Source organism: Peromyscus maniculatus, chromosome 13 (assembly GCF_049852395.1).
Source record: "Peromyscus maniculatus bairdii isolate BWxNUB_F1_BW_parent chromosome 13, HU_Pman_BW_mat_3.1, whole genome shotgun sequence".
Lineage (NCBI taxonomy): Eukaryota > Metazoa > Chordata > Mammalia > Rodentia > Cricetidae > Peromyscus > Peromyscus maniculatus.
In genome coordinates, this window is record NC_134864.1 from 9169527 (window position 1) to 9191697 (window position 22171).

At 42.3% G+C, this 22171-nt stretch overlaps 1 protein-coding gene across 2 annotated transcripts; it reads left to right on the forward strand.

Moving 5' to 3' along the window:
- The first annotated feature begins 361 nt into the window (after positions 1-361).
- Rbm44 (RNA binding motif protein 44) lies at positions 362-20785 on the forward strand. 2 transcript variants are annotated; one of them, XM_006988680.4, is made up of 16 exons: positions 362-521; positions 2432-2522; positions 4742-6240; positions 6487-6545; positions 7433-7603; positions 8256-8439; positions 8523-8545; positions 8663-8747; positions 11251-11365; positions 11990-12118; positions 13176-13255; positions 13355-13425; positions 15390-15675; positions 18578-18723; positions 18833-18978; positions 19912-20785. In XM_006988680.4, the coding sequence occupies exons 2-15, from the start codon at positions 2450-2452 to the stop codon at positions 18954-18956; spliced, it is 3045 nt and encodes a 1014-aa protein (XP_006988742.1). In that variant the 5' UTR covers positions 362-521; positions 2432-2449; the 3' UTR covers positions 18957-18978; positions 19912-20785. The 2 variants fall into 2 exon arrangements, with proteins under 2 accessions (XP_006988742.1, XP_076405702.1); XM_076549587.1 differs by having other exon boundaries at positions 383-521; positions 4742-6177.
- Positions 20786-22171: the final 1386 nt, after the last annotated feature.

Here is a 22171-nt window from a genome sequence, read left to right on the forward strand (position 1 = left end):
GAGCCACTTACGGGCTGACCAAACAGCGGGGAGGAGGGAAGGGGTGCCGGTCTGTTACTTTCTTTTTTAGCTGATTATTCTGAAACATAGCCTTGCCTTCTGAATTTTGTGGTGCTCCCCTAAGTTTTGTCCCAGAGGCAAGTACGTGTCCCCCAACTCCCAGGCCCCTTCATCCTGCAGATAGGGACACAGGGTGCCAGGAAAGCCATAGGGCTCCACAACCAGGATAAAGACAGCCACAGAAACCATGACGCTCACTAAGTCTCGCGAGAAGACACTGCACCTGGCCACCCAATCCAAGCCTGCGGCTTCTTCCCGCGCTTTCGAGCCCCACCAGGCCAATCACGGCGCGGGGCTGTTCGCACGGGCCAATAGGAGCGCTCCTCGAGCGGTGGGCGGGCCGCCGGCAGCCGTTACCCGACAAGCCCCGGGATACTACTCGTTGGGAGGCAGAGTAGGCGGTGAAGGCGACCTGGTGGAGAGGTGCAGCCACGTCGTCGGGGACGCGGGCGGCACTCATGGTGAGCCCAGCATGGAGGGGAGACACCCCGGGGAAGGTGGGGCTGGGAGCCCGTTCCGCCTGAGCTGTCAGCAGCCAGGCCAGGGCGCAGTGGCATTTGTGACCCCCCCCCACCACACCACCACAGTAGTAGTTTGCTCTTGCGCTCATTCTTGCAACGGTTTCATAGTTTTTTAGTTTCCCGAGACAGGGTTTCTCTGTGTAACAAACAGCCCTGGCTGTCCTGGAACTCATTCTGTAGCCCAGGCTGGCCTCGAACACACAGAGATCCGCCTGCCTCTGCCTCCCGAGTGCTGGGATTAAAGACGTGTGCCGCCACCGCCACCACCCGGCAGTTTTGTTGTTTTTCAGATGAGAGACCGGCTTGCAGACAAAGATCTTTGGTGCATGAATGAGCGAATCCTTGGGATCAGTCATTTATTTCTTAATGTTTTATGGGCTGCTTTCCATTTCCCAGCTCTCTAAACATTACTAGTTTTAGGGTTCTGATTCCAGGCGTTTAATAAGAACTTCAGTGGATCCTTTCCAAGCATCAAAGTAACAGCGTCAACAGTGTTCACAGTTTCCTAGCCAGAAAGGATTCAGGCTGGCCTGGATGTCATGTTTGAGGATGCCCTTGGATTGCTGATGGTCTTACTATGGCTGCCTCATAGTGTGAAATTCTAGGTGTGAGTCGACAGGAAAAATATATCAAAGGGTGTTGTTGTTGTTTTAATTTTAGAAAGCTGGGGATCATGGAAATTAGTTTTGTCACTTGCAAGAAACTATAAAACGAAGCTTTGTACAGAATGCCTGGGGATGTTAGTGGATGCTGGGGATCCAAACTTAAATCCTTCAGCTTGCAGCAAGCATATACCTTCTCAACTTGTTGGTTTTTCAAAACTGTACAGTTTGTTTAGGAAACAATTTCTATCTCAAATTAGTCTTTGAGATTATTGTGACATCTTAACAACCTGGTTGTGGTGGTTGAATCAGAATGGCCCTCGTGGGCTCATATTTGAATACTTAATCACCAGGGAATAAAACGGTTTGGTAGGATTAGGAAGTGTGGTGTTTTCTGAGGAAGTGTGTCATTCAGGGTGTGTTTTGAAATTTGAAAAGCCCAAGCCAGGCCCAGACTCACTCTCTTCCTGCTGCCTGTGAATCATGTATGTCTGCCTGCCTGTGTGCGTGCCCCGCCATGCTCCCTGCCATGATAATAATGGTTGGTCTAAGCCTCTGAAACTGTAAGCAAGCTCCCAATTAAATGTTTTCTTTCATAAGAGCTGCCTTGGTCATGGTGTCTCTTCACAGCAATAGAACAGTGATTTCATGTACTATATTTTTTCATGTACTAGAGAAATTTAAGAATGTCTTGTGTCTTGCTTGAGGTTTTTGTTGTTTTTTTTTTTCTTGTTTTTACCATAATTCTTTGTTAATTGTTTGGGAATTTCACATCATGTACGCCAGTCCTGCTCACGTTCCGGTCCCTCCATAGAGGGTGTGTGTGTGTGTGTGTGTGTGTGTGTGTGTGTGTGTGTGTGTGTGAATTCAGACTTTTAAAACAGTTATTCAAAAAAGCTGGAGGTGTTGCTTAGTTGATAGTGTTTACACAAAGCCCTGGGTTTAATCCACGATACTCCATAAGTCAGATATGGTGGCATGTACTGTAATGTCAATACTTGAGAGCATGAAGACAGATGGGTCAGCCATTCAAGGTAATCCTTGGCTACATAGTGAATTTGAGGCCAGTTTGGGATACATGGAGACCCTGTCCAAAAAAACCCAAGGTTAGCCACGTGTTCTACCTGTTTTAATGTTTATTGGCTGTGATAGTAGAATCTTTGACTGTAGCTGCTGCTTTGTTATTTCTAAGATTTTTTTTTAGCTCTGTGCCAGTTAACTAACAGTTCAATGTTATGCCTTTTCTAGAATGTACATCTTTGAACTATGCAGGCCACTGCAGTGGTAGAAACAGATTCTGATAAAAAATACCATAAAAATGGAGGAAACCTCCAAAAAGGTAAGGATCCAAGCCCGTTGGAGAAGGGTGCTAATTATAAACGAAGGTTTCCCTTCAGGGTTGCTGTTTTAAAGCCTCTCCCAGCAAGCTGGTACAATTCCGCATATTTTTAACCTTGCCAATTCCCTTGTGAGTTTGTTGTAGCTGAGGACAAACTGCTTTTATAATTATGTAGTAGGAAAGGCCAAAGACAGACCTTGTAAGTCCATGGGAGACCAATCTGTTTAACTGTCTGTTAAAATGTTAATATAAGACAGCATACAAAGTTTAAAATGAGCAGTACTTGTAAAAATCAAATAATCAGTGTCCCAGATGTATGACAGTAGCTCGTGTGTGAGTCTTTGTTTACTGCACCTTGTATCAGTAACCTCAGATCCCTTGCCTGGGCTGAACTGTGTCCCTCCTTCCCCGTCCTGCTTTCCCTCCTCCTCTCCCCTGCTCTTCATGGCAGTCAGTCCCTCTCTTTCGTCCTAAGTATCCCCATTCATGTGCAGTGCCTGGTGAATCTTAGAGTGGGACTTAAGCAGGTAGAGGCCAATTGGTGGTCATGAAATAAAATGAGCTAATTGTGCTTTTTAGTAAAGTGAAATAGAAACTCCCAGAATGCATTGGCCCAAGAGTAGTTACTGCTTGATAAGCTTTTTGATTCCCTTCTTGGCTCATCATATGTCTGCTGTTGAGTACCCTCTCTGGTCTTCCTTCTGTACTCTTGATCTACCTTCCTTCACTTTCCAGACTTCTTACAGATGCTTTTCACAGCTCAATCCCAGTCACATGACTACCCTTTTAAGAGGCTTGCAGTGGCTTTCCCACCCCTTAGGGTAAGAGCCAGACATCCTTAGCACCTCATAAAAGGCCTTTCCAGTCTGCCATGCTTCTCTCAGATGTCTCTTCTGCTCTGTGCAGCTGGCCTAGTTCCTGCAAGGGCCACATTCATTCACACAGCCAGCTGCACTTGTTGGATTTATCTAAGACAAGTGTGTCCCTTTTGTTTGAAACACTTTTCAGATGTAAAGTTTTTATCCAAGTCTGCCCCTCCTTTCTCCTCAGATTCACCTGTTCCATTAGCACAGCGGTCAGAGCATCTCTTTTAACTGTGGTGGGGGTTTTGTGTGTTTATCTAAGACCCTTTGGAAAGCCAAGCTGTGGTGGCAACACCAGTGTCCTCTTACCTTCATTTACACACTACCTACAAATGACCCAGTAGCTACCCCAAAATTTATTCAGCAATAGTATATTTAAAAATTTCTAATTAGACCTGTCCACAAGTTAAGTGGCTGTCCTGTAGAGGAAAGACTTCTCACCATTGAAAGAGTTCAGGAAGACTCGACACTTGTATTGCCTTGGATAGCTTATTGATTAAGTGCTTTAAAGAACTGCAGATTATTTTCTTGTAGTTCTGAAGTGTGAGATTGAGGTACCAAGATGGTCAGATTCTCCTGAGGTGTCTCGGTTCATATTCTATCTTCAGATGGTGTGTGACTTGAAGCACTCTGTTGCATTTTAAGGAGGACTAACCCTATCATGAGGGTCCTGCACTCCTGGTCTAAAGGCCCACCTTTAATAACCATCACAGTGGGGCTAGGACTTCAGAGTGGTTGTTTGGGAGAGGTTTCCATTTATTTTAGTTGCTATAAGGGGTATTTGTATTTGTCATTAATAATGTAAAAGTAGCCCAGCATTTGGGGGAAGTAGGACCAAATTATTGTGGTGATATTTTATTGTGCTCTAATAAGTAAAACTTATCTGGAGATCAGAGGACAGAGCCAGCCACTAGATTAGACATATAGCCCAGACAGTGGTGGCACACACCCTTAATCCTATCACTTGGGAGTCAGAGATCCATCTGGATCTCTGTGAGTTCAAGGCCAAACTGGGAACAGAGCCAGGCATGGTAGCACACACCTTTAATCCCAGGAAGTCATGGCAGGAAGCAGAAAGGTATATAAGGTGTGAGGACCAGGAACTAGAAGCTTTTACGAGTTCAGCTAAGACCCTTCTGGGTGAGGACTAAGAGGCTTTCAATCGGCTGAGGAGTTGGCGAGGTTGGATGTGGCTTGTTCTGTTTCTCGGATTTTTCAGCTTCCACCCCAATATCTGGCTCTGGGTTTTTTTTATTAATAAGACCATTTAGCAATTCATCTTATAGATTATGTCTAGTCTTTTCCAATGTTTAGTTTCTGTAATGTTAACATATTCTCTTTCACTTTTTTGAACAGATAAACCTTATAATAATCTTAAGAAAGAAAGTGTGTTCAATGGTTGCAACGAAGTCAAATTGACTTTTCCTGATGGTGAATGGGACTCCTTGGCAGCAGAACAAAGAGCTAGTGACAAAGAAATCAGCAGTATTGACAAGACAGATTTATCAGAACCATCTTTTTCTGTAAATCAAGATACTAATGTAGAGAAGATTTTCTCTCAGTCAAGTGAATTTGAAGACAGTATTGACTATGCTCTTTTGAACGAGACATACTCTATACATTGCTCAGAATCAAAACTCAAGAATGAAAATCTTCCACATTTATATTCAGAATTACGTCCTGAAGTGCACAAAAAAGTGGAGGCATTGTTTGACATTGTAGGGCCTCAAGATAATAATCGTGTTGGCTTGGAAAGGAGCCATGAGATTTCCGGTGGAGCTTGTGGAGACGCGCAGAAGAGTGTCATGGGTGACGATTCGCAGCAGGAGTATCACAGTGCAGAGCAGGAGTGCATAAGCACATACTTGCCTCCCGACCCAGCTAAAACAGCAAGCACATCCAGCCTGGATGTTAGTGAGTTGAAACCGTCCGGCTGTGGCATTAAACGTGTTGGCAATTTGGAAGATAACCATGTTAAATTAGAGAGTGGCCTTAGCGCCTCTTTGGAGGCACTTAGTGTTTTTGCACAAGAATGCTCACCTCATGCCTCTACATCTCAGAGTTCTGACATGTTAAAAGAATATCATCAACCCAAATTTGAGAAGTGTAAAGAACAAGAGGCTGGTTTACTGACCCGTAAAGTGTTTGAGGACATTTTACAGAGAAGCAGCTCTCCCTTAAACCCTCAGAAAGGACCCCAAACTACAATGTTGGCTAAAGAAGTGAAATCTCAGACAATTGAAAGGAAAGATTTTTGTGGAAGTAGAGTTTTCCAGAATAAAACATTACAGCGCCCTGAGAACCCTATCTCGTTTCCCCAAGACCAAGCCCCTGAGACACAGTTGAAGGCTAATAACACTCACCAGACTTCTGGGGCTTCTATTTTTGATGACTCAGTCATTTCTCTCTGTGGCTCTTTGCAATACAAAAGCCTCCCTGAACCAGGCTTTTTTTCTCCTGTGCTACCAAGGGTAGCAGTCACAGATAACCAGGCAGAAGTAGAGGACAGCTGCATACACTATGTAAAAAGCGGTGCCACAAATAAAGCATGCTCTCCTGATGTGAAAGAAGGGTGTCTTAAGTCAGTGCCAGATGCAGCGAGCTGTCTGTGTACAGTTCCGCAGACACTGGATGTGAGCAGAGGAGCAAACGCAAGGTCTTCTGTAGTGTCTACTTCAAGCAACACGGAGATAACGGTGAAAAGACATCAGCCTGATGTGTGGCAAAGTGAGAAACAAAGTGTCGCTTGTAACACAGACTGGTCCTGCGGACGGGATTGCAGAGATGCACAGGTGCCTGTACCCAAAGAATCAGGAAGATCACTCCTAACTGACTGTTTAAATTCCCGGAATGAGGTAAAATCAGTAATACCACAATTGTAATGTACAGATTTTAGAAGTTCTGCAAATGTGGTTGGGTTCGTTTAGAGTATTAGTGAAAAAACGCTAGCTCAAGGGAAGGATGGCAGCATGCCACAGCTCTGTCTTCCGGTGGCAGACAGTGTCGAGAGATTGTTTCAGTTTGGTTTTATATTTTACCATTTTGAAACTGTATATTACATTCATTTTTGTCATATATTTATAATTTTATATTGTTTCCAGAATTCCTTGGAATTAAGAAAAACATCTGATACCACAGACAGAAAGAAATGTCCTGAGAGGTAGGCCAGCTGTATAAGCTCACACATGTATATGGGAAAACTCAAAATGGTATTTATTTTCTGTGTAGCATATTTAACCATGTCGAATTAAAGGGGCTTTAAGAAGCTGTACATTTTGGTCACTCCTAGCAGATAGAGTATAACAACAGGGTGGTTAGAGATCATCACGAGGAGCCTGCAGCCACCACCATTTCTTCAGACGTAAAGACATCTTCTTCCCTCCAACCACGTCCAGCCTAGTCCAGTTTCCTTCTTCCTTTTGAATCACCCATAGATTAAACAAACTAGCATCTTAGGGAAAATGCCACATATTTGAAGAGATAGATACACTCACTGAAGTGTTGTTAAACCTGAGCTTATTCATCACTGGTTTTACTTTGCATTTATTAATAATCCAAAAGACAGTTTGGAGCCAGAGAGTGAGAGAGAAATAAGCGAGAGCCGTGTGTGTGTGTGTGTGTGTGTGTGTGTGTGTGTGTGTGTGTGTGTGTGTGTGTGTATCTGTACTCTGAAATCAGGTGCCTAATGAATTTAGTCTGGTATCCCAAAGCTATAAAACTAAACTTAAAATTGAAACTTCCAAACAACCGTGTTCTATAGCTTCGCCCTGTAGGAGGAATTAAATTAAACCACAGGGAAATATAAGAAATATAAAATCTGGCCAGGCAGTGGTGGCACACACCTTTAATCCCAGCACTTAGGAGGCAGAGGCAGGCAAACCTCTGAGTTCAAGGCCAGCCTGATCTAGAGTGAGATCCAAGATAGCCAGAGCTACACGGAGACACCCTGTGTCGGGAAAAAAAAAATAAAAATGTGTTTCCAGAAAGAAGTCTGCGCTGCTGGGAATATGTTCAGAATCTTTCCTAACACTATCTTTTCTTCTGAAGGGCATTTCAGCTTTGTGAAGAGATGACTTTGCCGTCAAAGTGCTGTGAGAAGACCGTCGAGAGGGCCGTGAAGGCAGAGATGCACCTTTTGGACGTCTGCTATCAGATGTGCCGACGCCACTGTTGTCACATTCACAAGCTTGTCATGGAAAGTAGAGCAGGATTCAATAGGTGGTCATCAACTTTAAATCAGAATCTCCTTACACTTTATCCCCGTGACTGCATTCTAGACGTCCACTTTCAATGTTTGAAGACAAAATATAGGCTATAATTGGGTTTACCTGTTACCTTAAGTAATAAACGTAGGGCCGGAGAGATGGCTCAGCCATTAAAGGCTAGGCTCCCAATCAAAAATACAATAGGAACTTCAAAAGAACTTCTTTTCCTGGGTGTGGTTATGATCCAGCACTTGGGAGGCAGAGGCAGGGGCATGACTCAGGTCAGCTGAGTCTACCTAGTGAGTTCCAGGCCAACCAGGGCTACATTTTAAGATTTGTTTTTAAAATCAAAAATAAACAAAACACAATTAAATGTTTTGGTGAGGTGTGGTTGTTGTAACGATCTAATAAATGGGTTTGTTGTTTGATTATAAAGTCCAAGTAAGGGTAAAGTCAGTTGTGGTTTCTGCATGGTATTCTGTCACATTTTCTCTGTCTTACCTATCAAGGGTTGCTAATACTGACCCTAGAAAATGTATCTCCTATGGTTCATTTAACAGGTAAAATAAAAGATCTGGTAGAGCTAGAAATAAGTGTGTGATACCATGTTAGTGTTAGGTGAATGACTTGAGCCTAAATAATGTAGTTCTGTGAACTTTGAACAGGAATTTACCAAGCAATTCTGCTAAGAAGGAATTAGGATCAACACTGCTATCTGTTTTGGGAGACTTGAAAGTTAGGTACATGAACTTGAAAGAAAAAGTCCACAAGGGCATACCACTGGAAGAGCTGCCTCCACTCTCAATGGAGTCCAAACTGTTAGCTGCTTTCTCCGATTTTGCTTCCGGGGTATGTATGTGTTCTAGAATGAAACATTAACTTTGTTCAGACAGAAACCATACTAAATCTGTGCTTTCCCCCCTTTGTTCTAGCTAATGGAAGAGGAAGCATGTGGGTAATTATAGTTTTATCTAACAGAACTTAACCTGATTTAAAAACTATATAAGCCATATATCTAAATTTTCTGTTTCGTTTCCTTTTGAAAACATTGAAGGAATGTTTGTCTGTTCAGCCTTTCAGGAGCAAATTCTGAGCTGGATAATCAAAGTGTACCTGATGTAGATACGTCTCCGAGCCTACAAAAGACATTGTCCCAGGTGAGAATTGGAGAGCAGGTCCACATGTTTGTGTGTGCAGGTGTGTGTGTGTCTGTGTGCACGTGGAGGCCAGAGTTCAACCTTGGGTGTTCTCGAAGAGCCACTCACACGTGCATTCATGGAGGCAGGGTAAGAGGACACGTATCACAGCAGGCATGTTCCCGGGCTGGTGTGTAGAGGTCCGAAGACACGCTCTGCTGTCACTCCTCAACCTCTTGAGACTGAGCATTAGGCTCGGGTGCTCTCACTGCATTACGCTAGGCTAGCTGGCCTGTAAACTCCCAGGCACTTGTCTAGTCTCCATCTTCTGTCTTCCAGTAGGACATCTGGGATGACAGATCTACAGACCTGTTCTTCCCTGCCTGGCTTTTACGTGGTTTTGGTCATCTCCTCAGTGCTGAGACTACCACTGTGCCGCCATGCCCAGTTTTCACATGAGTAAAAGCACAAGCATGTGTGTCCTTGTTCGTGTAAAAGCACGTTGGGTCCTCATGCTTGTATAACGAGCACTGTGCCAGCTACGTTCCGCTCCATAACTCACCGGTTTAAATCTTAGTTTGATAGCCTCTAAACAGTAACTCAGAAATGCTCCCTCCCTCCTTCCTACTCTACTGACTGACTTCCTGGACTGCCATTTGAGAAATTGACTGAGCGAATGGAGTGGGTGGTATATGAGCCCAGTCTTGTTCAGGCTGTTGTTATCAGTATGGGGAGGAAGGTAACATGTAATTCATCATAAACCTAGAGACTGGAAGTGAAGGGGATAGGCAAGCCACGATGTATTGCCAGCATCATCGTGAGCCAGACGGTGCAACTGCTGTTTAGCTCTTCATTTTGTGAGGTAAAGTAATACTGCTTTTATTTTTACAAGGAATGTGTTAATTCTTCCCTTATGAAATATGCCATGGACTCTCAGTCTGTCCCATTCCCCTGAGGAAATACTTGTCCGATGACAACCAAGAAAGGTGATTTAATTGTTGTAGAAGACTACATTACAGGCCAGGCATGGTGGCACAAGTCCATAATCTCAGCACTCAGGAGATTGATGAGGATCACAAGTTCGAGGCCAGTGCAGTCATGCCCCATAGTGAGATACTGTCTAAAAAAATCATGAAATGAATAAACAAGCACACTGAAAATTGTAGAGTGACACAGAAACCAACTCTCCTTATGGAATAAGAAGGCAGTCTACTTCCTGACTGAAGTTCAGAATGTTAAAATAGTTGCTTTCCATTAGGAAATTATGCCAACAAATGATACTGGAAACCATCCCACTGGAAAACACTTCTTTAAAAAGAAGAAATAATAGATTTAAAGCTAAATTCTATATGCTTGGATTTGTTACATATTTTTTTTAAATTTATTTTACAACACCATTCAGTTCAACATAATAGCCACAGATTCCCCTGTTCTCCCCCCTCGCCCCCTTCCCCCTCCCCCCAGCCCACCCTTGTTACATGTTTTTAAAACAATTTAGCCATTTAGTAGTCCATGCTGTTCTGTCAGTGGTAGTGTTGATTCAGGAGAAAAAACTTAACCTACACGGAGTAGGGCTGGGGACACAGCTCTTGTAGAACACTGTCTGGCATGTATAGGGCCTCATTCTTAGGACTGCAAAAAATTCTTTTAAGTAATAAGAAAGTTAAAATGCAATAGAATATAGTTTTGTAGTCTTAGTTTTGACTATGAAGCAACATAAGGTTCCTTTTGGTTTTGTATTTACTGTGTGTGTAGACATGTATATGTCACAGTGCACATGTGGCCGTCAGAGGACAGCTTCTAGGAGGCAGTTCTCTCCTCACACATGTGGGTCCCGGAGATGAAACTTAGGCTGTCGGGCTTAGTGGAAAGCATCTTTACCCCATGCCGTCTCACTGGCCCTGAAGTTCCTCGGTGCCTGTGAGGTTAAACTAACTGGTTGTTTGTAAAGGATGATGTGCTGGTAGGTGCTGCCTTCACAGGTTACCGTAGTCATGTGTTAACTATGATGTTACTTTGTGATTTTCTGTATTTTTGCTCTGGGTTTTTGTTTGTTGGGGTGTGGGGAGGTCTGGGTTGGGTTTGTGTTTGCTTTGTCTGGTATTAAAGATCAGACACAAAACATCACACATGCTAGGTGAACACTGCCCTTGTTGAATCTACCCTAGCCTAGAAGTGGCCTCCTTTTCAAGGAAATGTCAATGTAGAGAACAGCTCAGGTCTACATAGAGAGTTTCCATTTCCCATAAATGAAAGCTTACACACTGAAATGTATAAAAGGTTACTATCTCAAAAATCATAAATACTTGTACCCTCACTGTACACAGCAGTAGAACCCCAATTCTTACTGACGTGGGCCAACAATTTATACTGAGTATTTTTACCACAAAGTCAGATGATAATGATTTTTCTGTCATGGCCTTTATTATTTGGAGGGCAAAATAATGCAAGTGAAAAGTGCCTGTCACTAAGTAGAATTCAGTGACTGTTAGTCCTTATCCTTCTGTTTTTATTTAATCCTCAGATGTCTTTTGTATCTGATAATAGTCATCTTAAACAAGATAAATCACCCATGAATGATGAATTTAAAAATGGTGATATAAACATAGACTTTACTCAGCTGAAGCTCGATGATAAAGGTAAGGATGAAAATGTTTTGTTTGTGTGGCTTCCAGAAAACATGTACTGTGTCAAGCATGGTGGCACACACCTTTAATCCAACACTCAGGAGGCAGAAGCAGGTACTTTGTGAGTTCGAGGCCAGTCTGCTGTATATAGTGAATTCCAGGACAGCCAGAGCTACATAGTTGAGACCCTCTCTCCAAAAACCAAAGAATAAAAAAACAGAAAACAAGTAATGTTTAAAATGCCCCCAGTCTTTACTAACTTTTCCTTTCAAAGATTATAATTCCAGATGATTATTAATTGTAAAGAGTTGAAGAACTGCAGCATGTTTACTGGGTTTGTTAGGCAAAGACAACTTCATCAATAAAGGGTGACTGGTGGCAATGAGTGGGAAAGGCTTTTATACACCAGGCATCAGTGTCCAGAGAAGGAAACGGGAGCAGACGCCTCAGGCTGAACAGAGCTTGGGGTTGGGTGCCTGCTGACGAGACCAGGTCAGAGGGTGCCTGACTCTCTAGTCCACAGTGCTCATCTCTAGGTCACACATAAAGGCCACCCTTGTCTTGACAGTGGGGTTTATAACTGTGTTCCTGAGAGGTAAACATGCAAGTTCATGTTCCTTGTGCTCGATGCCTTAGACTACAAAAGCGTTCGTGAAGTCAGTGAAGACTGGTTTGATGCAACAGAGAGGCTGACTGGAATTGACTTCTCGGGGACTCAAGAAAGTGGAACAGAACACGACAGGTGGAGCCCAAAGAGTCCCTTAGGTTGGTTCTTAAGAAATACAGGAAAATTACAACCTAGCATCTCTAACTAAAAGTGGTGGTTACTTCTTTGTTGTTTTGGGAGACAAACTATAAAAATATTTTGTTCCTCTTTGGTACCTGTTGCTTATTTTTAAAGAGTGAGAAAATTGCCCAGTTGGAGGTGAATTTTTTTTTCTAAAAATTTATTTTTTTATGTTTGCCTTTATGTATGTCTGTGTGAGGGTGTCAGTTCTTGGAGTTACAGACAGTTATTAGCTGCCATGTGGTTGCTGGGAATTGAACCCTGGTCCTTTGGAAGAGCAGCCAGTGCTCCTAACCGCTGAGCCATCTCTCCAGCCCCTGGAGGTGAAATTTTTTTTTTTCTAGACAAGATTTCTCTGTGTAGCCTTGCCTGTCCTGGATCTTGCTCTATAGACCAGGCTGGCCTCAAACTCACAGAGATCCACCTGGCTCTGCCTCCCAAGTGCTGGGATTAAAGTCGTGCGCCACTGCTGCCCGGCCTTGTTTTGTTTTTTAAAGGTTACAGTATGTGTTCCAGGCTGGATTTGAACTTGTGATCCTCATGCCTCAGCTTTCTCAGTGCTGGGATTATAGGTATGTACCAACATGCTTAGCTTAATGCTGATATTTTCTGACTTTGTTATTTTTAATTTATTTTGTGGGCATGTGTGGGAGTATGTATGTGCCATGGCGTGCATATAGAGGTCAGAGAACAACTTGAGTCCATTGTCCTTTTACCATGGGATTCCTAAAGACAGGACTCAAGTTGGCAGGCTTAGCAGTAAGTGCATTTCCCTGCCATCAAGAGTGATGATTTGAGTCTAAGTCCCATATCCTACATGGCAGAAGGAGAGAACTAGCTCCTATCTGTTGTCTTTTGACTTCCACACACGTGCACTGTGGCATGCACATGCCCATTCACATACAACACACACAGAATCAATAAATAAGCTTTGTAATTGGAAAGAAAAGGAGATATTTAAAATTGTTGGCATTTTTCTTTAAAATATTGATGTCACAGTGGGCATTTCCATGATATTTTTTTTTCTATAATCAGAAATGAAGAATGGTGAACTGCTTCGAAGAAGTAAAGGCTTTTTGATACATGTTGGTGGTCTTTGCCCTTCTGTATCTGAGGTATGGCCAGAATTTCTTTAGGGCGGAGAATTCAATTTCAAATTTATAAACTATTGTGATTTTTTTTCAACCTTTCACAAAGTTTACTTTTTCTTTTAGGCTGATTTAAGGTCTCATTTCCAAAAATACCAAGTTTCTGAAATTTCAATTTATGATTCTACCAACTATAGGTATGTTACCCGAATTCAGTAAGTATGCATTGCTGTATGTCTGCTGTGCAACAGTGAGGAAGCAGGAGTCCCGGACTGAACGGACAGCTGCAGGAACTAACTGGGATTCTTAGCAGAGCTCTCTCTCTCCAGTGGATCTCTCTTCTGGGTTATGCTGTGTAGTCCCGACTGTTGATTCTGTTTTCTGATCCTGGCTGCTGAGATTACAGCATGCACTGTCACACATGGCCTCTTTGTGGTGTATAGGAGAGTTCACTGACTTTTGTCTGTTTGTCTGGCTGTATGCCTTTTCATAGCAGAACAGAGTGCATCAGTTAAGATGTACTCAAGAAATGGGACTGTTCAGTCCCAGCTCAACCTGTCAGTCTTAGCGTCTTGGTAAATGAGGATAAGGATAATAGTAATGTTGTCACATATTATTGTCACACTAGTTGACCAGGTAAAGTATTAAGAATGAAGACAGAAAGATGGCTTGGAAGGGAAATTTAACTCACTTATTTTTTCTTTAGTTACTTTTGCATTGTTTTATATTTTTAGGTAGGTGGCTGAATCGCCCATCTGTGGTTTCGGGTGTGTGTGTTTGTGTGTGTGTGTGTGTGTGTGTGTGTGTGTGTGTGTGTGTGTGTGTGTCTCGCTGCTTTGACATTTATCAATTTTTCAGAGTATCCAGTCACAGTGATAGTTACTTCATGGAGATACTGTACTGTTCTATCATAAAAATGGTATCTGTTGATTTCAGAGGTCAAGAAATAATTAAGAGGGATTTTGCTTGTGGTTAAAGACTTAAATTTGTAAAAGTAGATACTAATTTTCTTTTTTTTTTGTTTTTTGTTTTTCAAGACAGGGTTTCTTTATAGCTTTGGAGCCTGTCCTGGAGCTTGCTCTCTATCCCAAGCTGGCCTTGAACTTAGAGAGATTCACCTGTCTCTGCCTCCTGAGTGCTGAGATTAAAGGCGCTAATTTTCTTAATTGTCACTTAGATTGTGCCCTTTATATTACACGTTGATAGGATGTTAATGTCTTTTTCTCATGTTGAACTAGGGTTATATCCCTTAGGAATATTATATTTCATGTCTCTTTTTTTTTGGTATCTTACTGAATCCTTAAAACTCTTAGTGATTTTTTTTCTTCTTTAAAATATATATTTTCTGTATAAATTTAGAAAATGTAGTTCAATACAAAAATATAAGGATATTTTAAAATTGTATCCATAGTCCTATCATTTGAAAAAAAAAACCTTGCTTAAGAGTTGGTATATATACTTCCATTAACACTGTCTAGAATTGTTGGCTTAACAGGTATAGCTCTGGCCCAGCTTTCTCAATTACATAATTAAAATTCTGACTAGATTGTCTTTATCAACATATTTTCTCACTACTGACTATAAACGCATTTTCATATATTCTGCTAAATATTTTCAAGTTTTTCCTTTAACGTTTTAAGCCTTTGAGCCACCTAGAGTTTATATTTGTACATAAAAATTAGCTTTAATTTTTAAAATGTGTAGCCACTTGTCCCTAAGCCTCAGATCTGTACGTGTGTGTGTGTGTATATCCTATAGACTGCAATTTTAAACATTAAATTTTAATATAATAATTCATAATTATTATACATTATCCTATTTCCCCTTCCATTTGTCCTGTATTCAATTATCCTGAATAAATACCTGCTTACTTGGTGGTGAATGCCTTTAATCTTAACCCTTCAGAGGCAGGGACAGGCAGATTTCTGAGTTCAAGGCCAGCCTGGTCTACCTAGCAAGCTCCAAGACAGCCAGAATTAAACAGAGAGAGACCCTGTCTCAAAAAACAACAGAAACAGTGAACACCACCTGCTTACCCACTGTGGGTTTAAGACCTTTTTACAAGCAGCTAGCTGTTCTTGGGAAAGCCATCTTAGTTTTCACGAGATAAGCTGGACTTGGTCAATAACAAAGACCCTTGGTCTTCTGCTCTGTGTTTTAGATATGCATCTCTTGCTTTTACAAAAAACAGTAATGCAAAGATGGCTGTGCAGGAAATGAATGGTATAGAAATCAATGGAAAATCAGTGAACGTGCGGCTTGTGAAAATTCCTGGAGAACACACACCACCACTTTTGTCCAAAAATGGGAATGGCACTGGTGTGAATCATTTGGAGAAAATGACCAACAAAGACGGCGCCTTTGCTTCTTCCACTTGTCGACTGCCCCGAGCTAGACCAAGGCAGCCGGAGTCTGAGCAGGACAGTGAGTTTCCTCCCTTGGAGCAGGTTAGTTTCCTACTGGACGAGTAGTGGCCTGTGTGTGCCGTGCTGCTGAAGTGCTGTTGTAACAGCTGTCCTTGTGTTGGCTCTTGTCTTAGCCACCTGACCTGCGTTTGTACAGCTGCAGTGCCCCTAGTGGAGAAATCGGGATGTCCCCTCCGAGCTGTAGAGAACCAGGTTCTTTTGCTGGATTTATTGCCATCTTTTACAGTCTTGTTTCTTTGTTCTTGAACAGTACCGCTCTAGTAGTCATTCTTCCATCAGGATTCCTGCTTTGTTTTTCTAGTAACCTTACCTCATACTTCTCAAAACTCTCCAGCGTGGTTATTTCATTTTCATAACCCCGTCTTTGCCCCATTACAGTTAGTTGTTGGTGCTTGGTGCTTCCTGTAATGTGTCCATTTCACTCAGCAAAGTGTCCGGTATCCAGTGGGTAGTCCATACTTTTTTAATGTGCAGTAAAATTCACTCTTGATGGTGTTCATGACTAGACACGTGCACTTAAGAAGTCTCCACCAAGCCGGGCGTTGGTGGCGCACGCCTTTAATCCCAGCACTCGGGAGGCAGAGGCAGGCGGATCTCTGTGAGTTCGAGGCCAGCCTGGGCTACCAAGTGAGCTCCAGGAAAGGCGCAAAGCTACACAGAGAAACCCTGTCTCGAAAAACCAAAAAAAAAAAAAAAAAAAAAAAGAAGTCTCCACCACCAGAATGAGAGGACAGTGCCAGCATTCCCAAAGCACTCTTGTGCTGACGCGTGTGCGTCCCACTGTCCTCTTGGGCCCTTTCCTAACTCCTGGTTATCTGATGAAACCTTTAGACACATTGGTGACTACAGTTCCATTCAGACCTTTCTCTGCTGGTGGCACCCACAGCCCTTCCTAAGCCCAGCAGGGTCTCATTTACATATTTGAACTTAACCCTTACTTGTCCTGAGTTTTGATTGCCAAGCTTCTCACTCAGGTAGCTTATATCCATTGTCCTGTAATCTGACTTCATTCTCTAGAGTCTCACTCTCTGTTCTGTCCGATGTCCACAGTGACCTACCTCACTGTTGGTCTTTCCTCTCACTGTTCTGTCCGCTGTCCACAGTGACCTACCTCACTATTGGTCTTTCCTCTCACTGTTCTGTCCGCTGTCCACAGTGACCTACCTCACTATTGGTCTTTCCTCTCACTGTTCTGTCCATTGTCCACAGTGACCTACCTCACTATTGGTCTTTCCTCTCACTGTTCTGTCCATTGTCAGCAGTGTTTTATCCATTTTTCCTTCTGCTGCCTTCTTGAGCACCTGGCAGTCTCTTTTAAAATGTTCCCCTTCTCTGGGATGGGGGTAGGGGTGCACTCCTTTAATCCCAGCCCTCAGGAGGCAGAAGCAGGTGGATTTCTGAGTTCGAGACCAGCCTGGTCTACAGAGAGTTCCAAGGCAATCAAGGCTACACAGAGAAACCCCGACTCAAAGAAGAAAAAACAATGCTCCCATTTGTTTCCCTGACACTTCATACATAGGGTGGGTTTTATGGTCCACGGTTTTCATCCACAGTAGGAAAGGAGGAAACAGGGTCTCCTGGGAGCTGAGCCGGGTGTTTGGGAACTTGGTCCTCCTTCTGTACACACAGCACTTTGCATCTGTCAGCTCCTTCTGCGTCTCTCCTCATGGGGGTTTTCTCTGTTCATGGATGCATCCCCCACTTCACGTGACTAGCTGTAGCATTTTCAGTCAGGTTTTGTGATTATTTGAATTTTTGTTTACTCCATGTTCCAGTTCCATGGGCAAGATGTCTACTTGACCTAGCTGTGAGCAAGTGCTCGTTAGTTCAAAGCCAACACTCGGGTCCAGTCAGCTGGGCCTTGGGTGTAGCTAGAGTTTTCCTGCCTTGCCCATAGTCAGGACAAATCTTTGTCACCCGCCAGTCCCACAGCCGCTCAGACCCGACCAAGTAAACACAGAGACTTATATTGCTTACAAGCTGTATGGCCGTGGCAGGCTTCTTGCTAACTGTTCTTATAGCTTTTTTTTTTTTTTTTTTTTTTTTTTTTGGTTTTTCGAGACAGGGTTTCTCTGTGTAGCTTTGCGCCTTTCCTGGAGCTCACTTGGTAGCCCAGGCTGGCCTCGAACTCACAGAGATCCGCCTGCCTCTGCCTCCCGAGTGCTGGGATTAAAGGCGTGCGCCACCAACGCCCGGCTCAACCTTTTAATCTTTTTTTTTTTTTTTTTTGGTTTTTCGAGACAGGGTTTCTCTGTGTAGCTTTGCGCCTTTCCTGGAACTCACTTGGTAGCCAAGGCTGGCCTCGAACTCACAGAGATCCGCCTGGCTCTGCCTCCCGAGTGCTGGGATTAAAGGCGTGCGCCACCAACGCCCGGCCCCCTGTTCTTATATCTTAAATTAATCCATTTCCACAAATCTATACCCTGCCATGCGGCTTGTGGCTTACCGGTACTTTACACCTTCCTTGTCCTGGTGACTGCTGCAGGCAGTGACTCCTGCCTTCCTGTTTTTTTATTTCTCCTCTATTAGTCCCGCCTATACTTCCTGCCTAGCCACGGGCCAATCAGGTTTTATTTATTGACCAATCAGAGCAACTTGACATACAGACCATCCCCCAGCACAGCCAAGAGCAGACCATCTCAGACACCTGCACTCAGTCAGGCCCGTGGTCCTAATCATCCTGTATGCGGACCTGCTGGATAAAGCCATGAGGAACCCAAGAACGGGCTCCCACAGGACATACAGAACATCCCACAGCACTTGGGGTTGGCAGAGGGCGAGTGGAAAGAGCGTGCTGCAGGCTCTGGGTGCAGATGTGTAGGTAGAGAAGCTCCTTTTGCTTCTTTGATATACTTTTCACTTCTTTTGCCTTTCTAGAAGTTTCTTCTACTCTCTTTTGCTCATGTTTTCAACATTTATTTAGGGTGTCAAGAAAAACTGTAACCAGATTGAATCTGCTCGATTATTACCTGAGACACCTGTTCCATTCATACCTCCAAATACATTGAACCTTCGTAGCTTCACCAAGATCATGAAGAAGCTGGCTGAGCTGCATCCAGAAATCAGCAGGTACTAACTAAAGTTATAACTTTACACTTACGTGAAAACGGAGTGTTCAGAACTTCTGCCATGTGGTTATTTGAGAAGCAGAATCGCTGTCTGTTTTCCTCTTGTATAGAGACCACATTATAGAGGCTCTTCAGGAAGTGAGGATAAATCATAAAGGTTTTCTGAATGGTTTGTCCATCAATACCATTATCAAAATGACTTCATCTTTTCTGAGAAACTCTGCTTCCCGCTAGGAAAAAAAGAAGCAATACAGAGGTAATGTAGCCATATGCTTTTATACTTCTATAGTAAAGATTTTAGTTTCTTACATAAAACTGTTGGTCTTCAACTGGAACAGCAATACAATAGTAAACTAGTACACTTGAAAACAGTACCGTGTTAACTGTTGATTTAAAGCCAGTGTGCTGGTTACTTTTGCTCATATCTGAGAAACAGTCTAGGAGGGGAGGTCTGCTTCAGAGTCCTGTTTCTGAGGATATGGTCCATCATGGGGGTGACTGCAGAAAGGCTCCGTGGTGACACAGTGTGTAGATGAGTTCCTTCCTTCATGGCCAGGCTAGGAAGCAGAGAAATAAACACAAAGGTCCAGGCTACAGCCTTCAAAGGCCCACCCCCTAGTCACCCGCTTCAGCCAGCCAGACTCTTCTAGATAGCACTGCTTCTGAGCAAATGCAGTCTTGGTTAAACTCAGCAAGAATATTTTCAAATAATTGCAAATTTTTGTACAAAGGGAGGCATGGGGGGTGCAGGGGGTGCACAGGTCAGTAGCTCCAGTCCCTCCCAGTGAGTGACACTGACCCAACACCTGGCTCCACCAGAGTCTAGTGTGGCAACTGGTGGCCTATTTTTGCAACTAACTCAGTAATTCAGATAGTGACAGGACTCATCAGTGAGTAGACTAAATGAATGCATGTGCTTGGCAATGGTGGCTCACACCTTTAATCCCAGCACTCAGGAGTTCGAGGCCAGCCTAGTCTACAGAGTGAGTTCCAGGAGAGCCAGAACTACATAGTAAGACCCTGTCTTGAAAAACAAAACAAACAAAAAAGTAACATATAATATACAAGTAAGTTATAAAATGAATAGTGTAGTAATAAATAATACTGCTGGCTAAGTTTTTCTGGAATGTGGTATTTGGCATAATCAGCACATTTTATTGTTGATTTTTCTCTTATGTTGATCTTACAGAAAATCCTCAGAAAGTACGAATACCCTTCATCAGAGAATGTTCTACAGCACTTAGGAAAAAGTTGTGGTAATACAATCAAACAGCCTCTATAATTGGACCTAACACTTTAAATATTCTTTTTGATAGTCCTTTAAAATCTAGCAACAACAACTATATCTATAGTATTAAAATCTGCATGTTTTATTAAGTGTATAAACTTTACTTCAAAATTATTACTCAAGATTTCAAGCTGTATATTTTGAATTAGAAAAAAATGTGGTCATGTTCTTTTATAAATCATCACTAATAAGTCCATTTAAAAAATACTGTCCAGAATAAAGTTTACTGTTTCAAAGTTTATTGCATAATTCTATCTGTAAATATGGGATTGTCAGGAGCTCGCATTGTAGTTTCAGCTCTTAAGACTCAGATTGGACCTTAGGGTACAGATAAGCTGAACTCAGTATGAGCAGAGATACATACTGCTCGTGATGCATTAGTGTGCTTTGACAACAGAATAAAGCTTTTAGATGTGTTTTCCCCGGTGTGCTGTGGCAAAGTCCTGAAATTGAAAAGGTCACCATATTCTGGCCTGTGGTTACTAAGTTCTGTTGTACTAGAGTATAAATTGAAACAGTTTTCAAAGGCTAATGTGGTTCCCTGTCTTCTAGCACTATGGAATGTAAAGTTAACCCTCTTTGCTTTCTAATAGTAACTAATGCACTGGTTAAAGCCGCATTTGTACTGATAATAATAACCTTAACATTTAGAACTTTTCAAATGTTTAAACTGTTTCTATCCAATACTGCATTGTTGTTGCTTGATTAAAAATTACGCATTAAGCATTTACTTGATGACCTTGTGTTTAATAAAGGTAGTCAGTGTATAGTTCCAGTCTGACTCTAGTGCTTTCTCTAAGTGGGAGTTTCAAAGTGTAAGCCACCTACTACTGTCTATGTGGATACATAAAATGGTAACTACTGGCTCAAGATTTTTCTCTTTTATTTTAATGATTATTTTGTCTCATTTATTTCCAGATTTACTTCAAATATCTGCCAAGAATTAGATCCTCTGTGTGTGTATATCTAAACTCAAAAGTAATTGGTTTGGCTGGCCCATACATCAAATTAATAGACCTATAAAATCATGGGGGTATTCCCTACATATAAAATCATATGCATTTCATTGAAAGGCTACATTGACAGTTGGCACTAAATATCCTTGTGATCCAGACTAGACATTATCTTTAATGTGCTTTGAGAAATTAGCATATCTGTAGTCATTTGTTTCTAAAGAAGAATAATCAGGGCTGAAGAGATGGCTCAGTAGTTAAGAGCACTGGTTGCTCCTCCAGAGGTCCTGAGTTCAGTTCCCAGCAACCACATGGTGGCTCACAACCATTTGTAATGAGATCAGGCACGCAGGCAGAACACTGTATACATAATAAATAAATAAATCTTTAAAAAAAAAGAATCAAATATAAATCTCTTTTAGAATATATAAAAGGCAAAATAAACTGCATTTCATTTGGAAAAAAAAAATATAGTGAGGTCATTTCAAATAATGTTCAGGGGTTTGGAGTTAGGAAGTCCTTTCTAATAACTAAATGTAGAGATTGGCAATTTCTGTGTACCAAAGGGCTCTCGGTGGTACCCGGTAACTGAGACTCTTTATAGGTTAAATTAGAAACTCAAGAGCTGAAGAAGTGGCTCAGTGGTTGAGAACACTTGCTGCTTTTGCAGAGGACCCAGGTTTGGTTCCCAGCACCCACATGAGGTCCCTAACTCCAGTTCCAGGAAATCGGTTACCCCTTCTGACCTCTGCAGGCACTGTGCATGTATGTGGTGCACATACATACATGCAGACAAAACACATGAAGTAAAATGAACATATCTAATAAAATTTTTAAAATAGGGGGCTGGAGAGAATGCTCTGCTCTTCCAGAGGACCCAGGTTCAATTCCCAGCACCCACATGGCAGCTCACAACTGTCTGTAACTCCAAGATCTGCCACCCTCACACAGACACACATAGATACAGAACACCAACACACATAAAATAAAAAATAATTTTTTAAAAATTTAAAAATAAAGTCATTAAAAAAAAACTTGAATAGTTCTTTATGAATCTTTTGGAATCTCAAGTAAAATCAGTTTTTATGTTCTAAAATCTCTAATATAGTTATACTTGTTGATTTTGTTTTTGTTTTTTAAGACAGGGTTTCTCTGCATGTATTCCTGGCTGTCCTGAAACTCAGTAGATCAGGCTGACCTCGAACTCA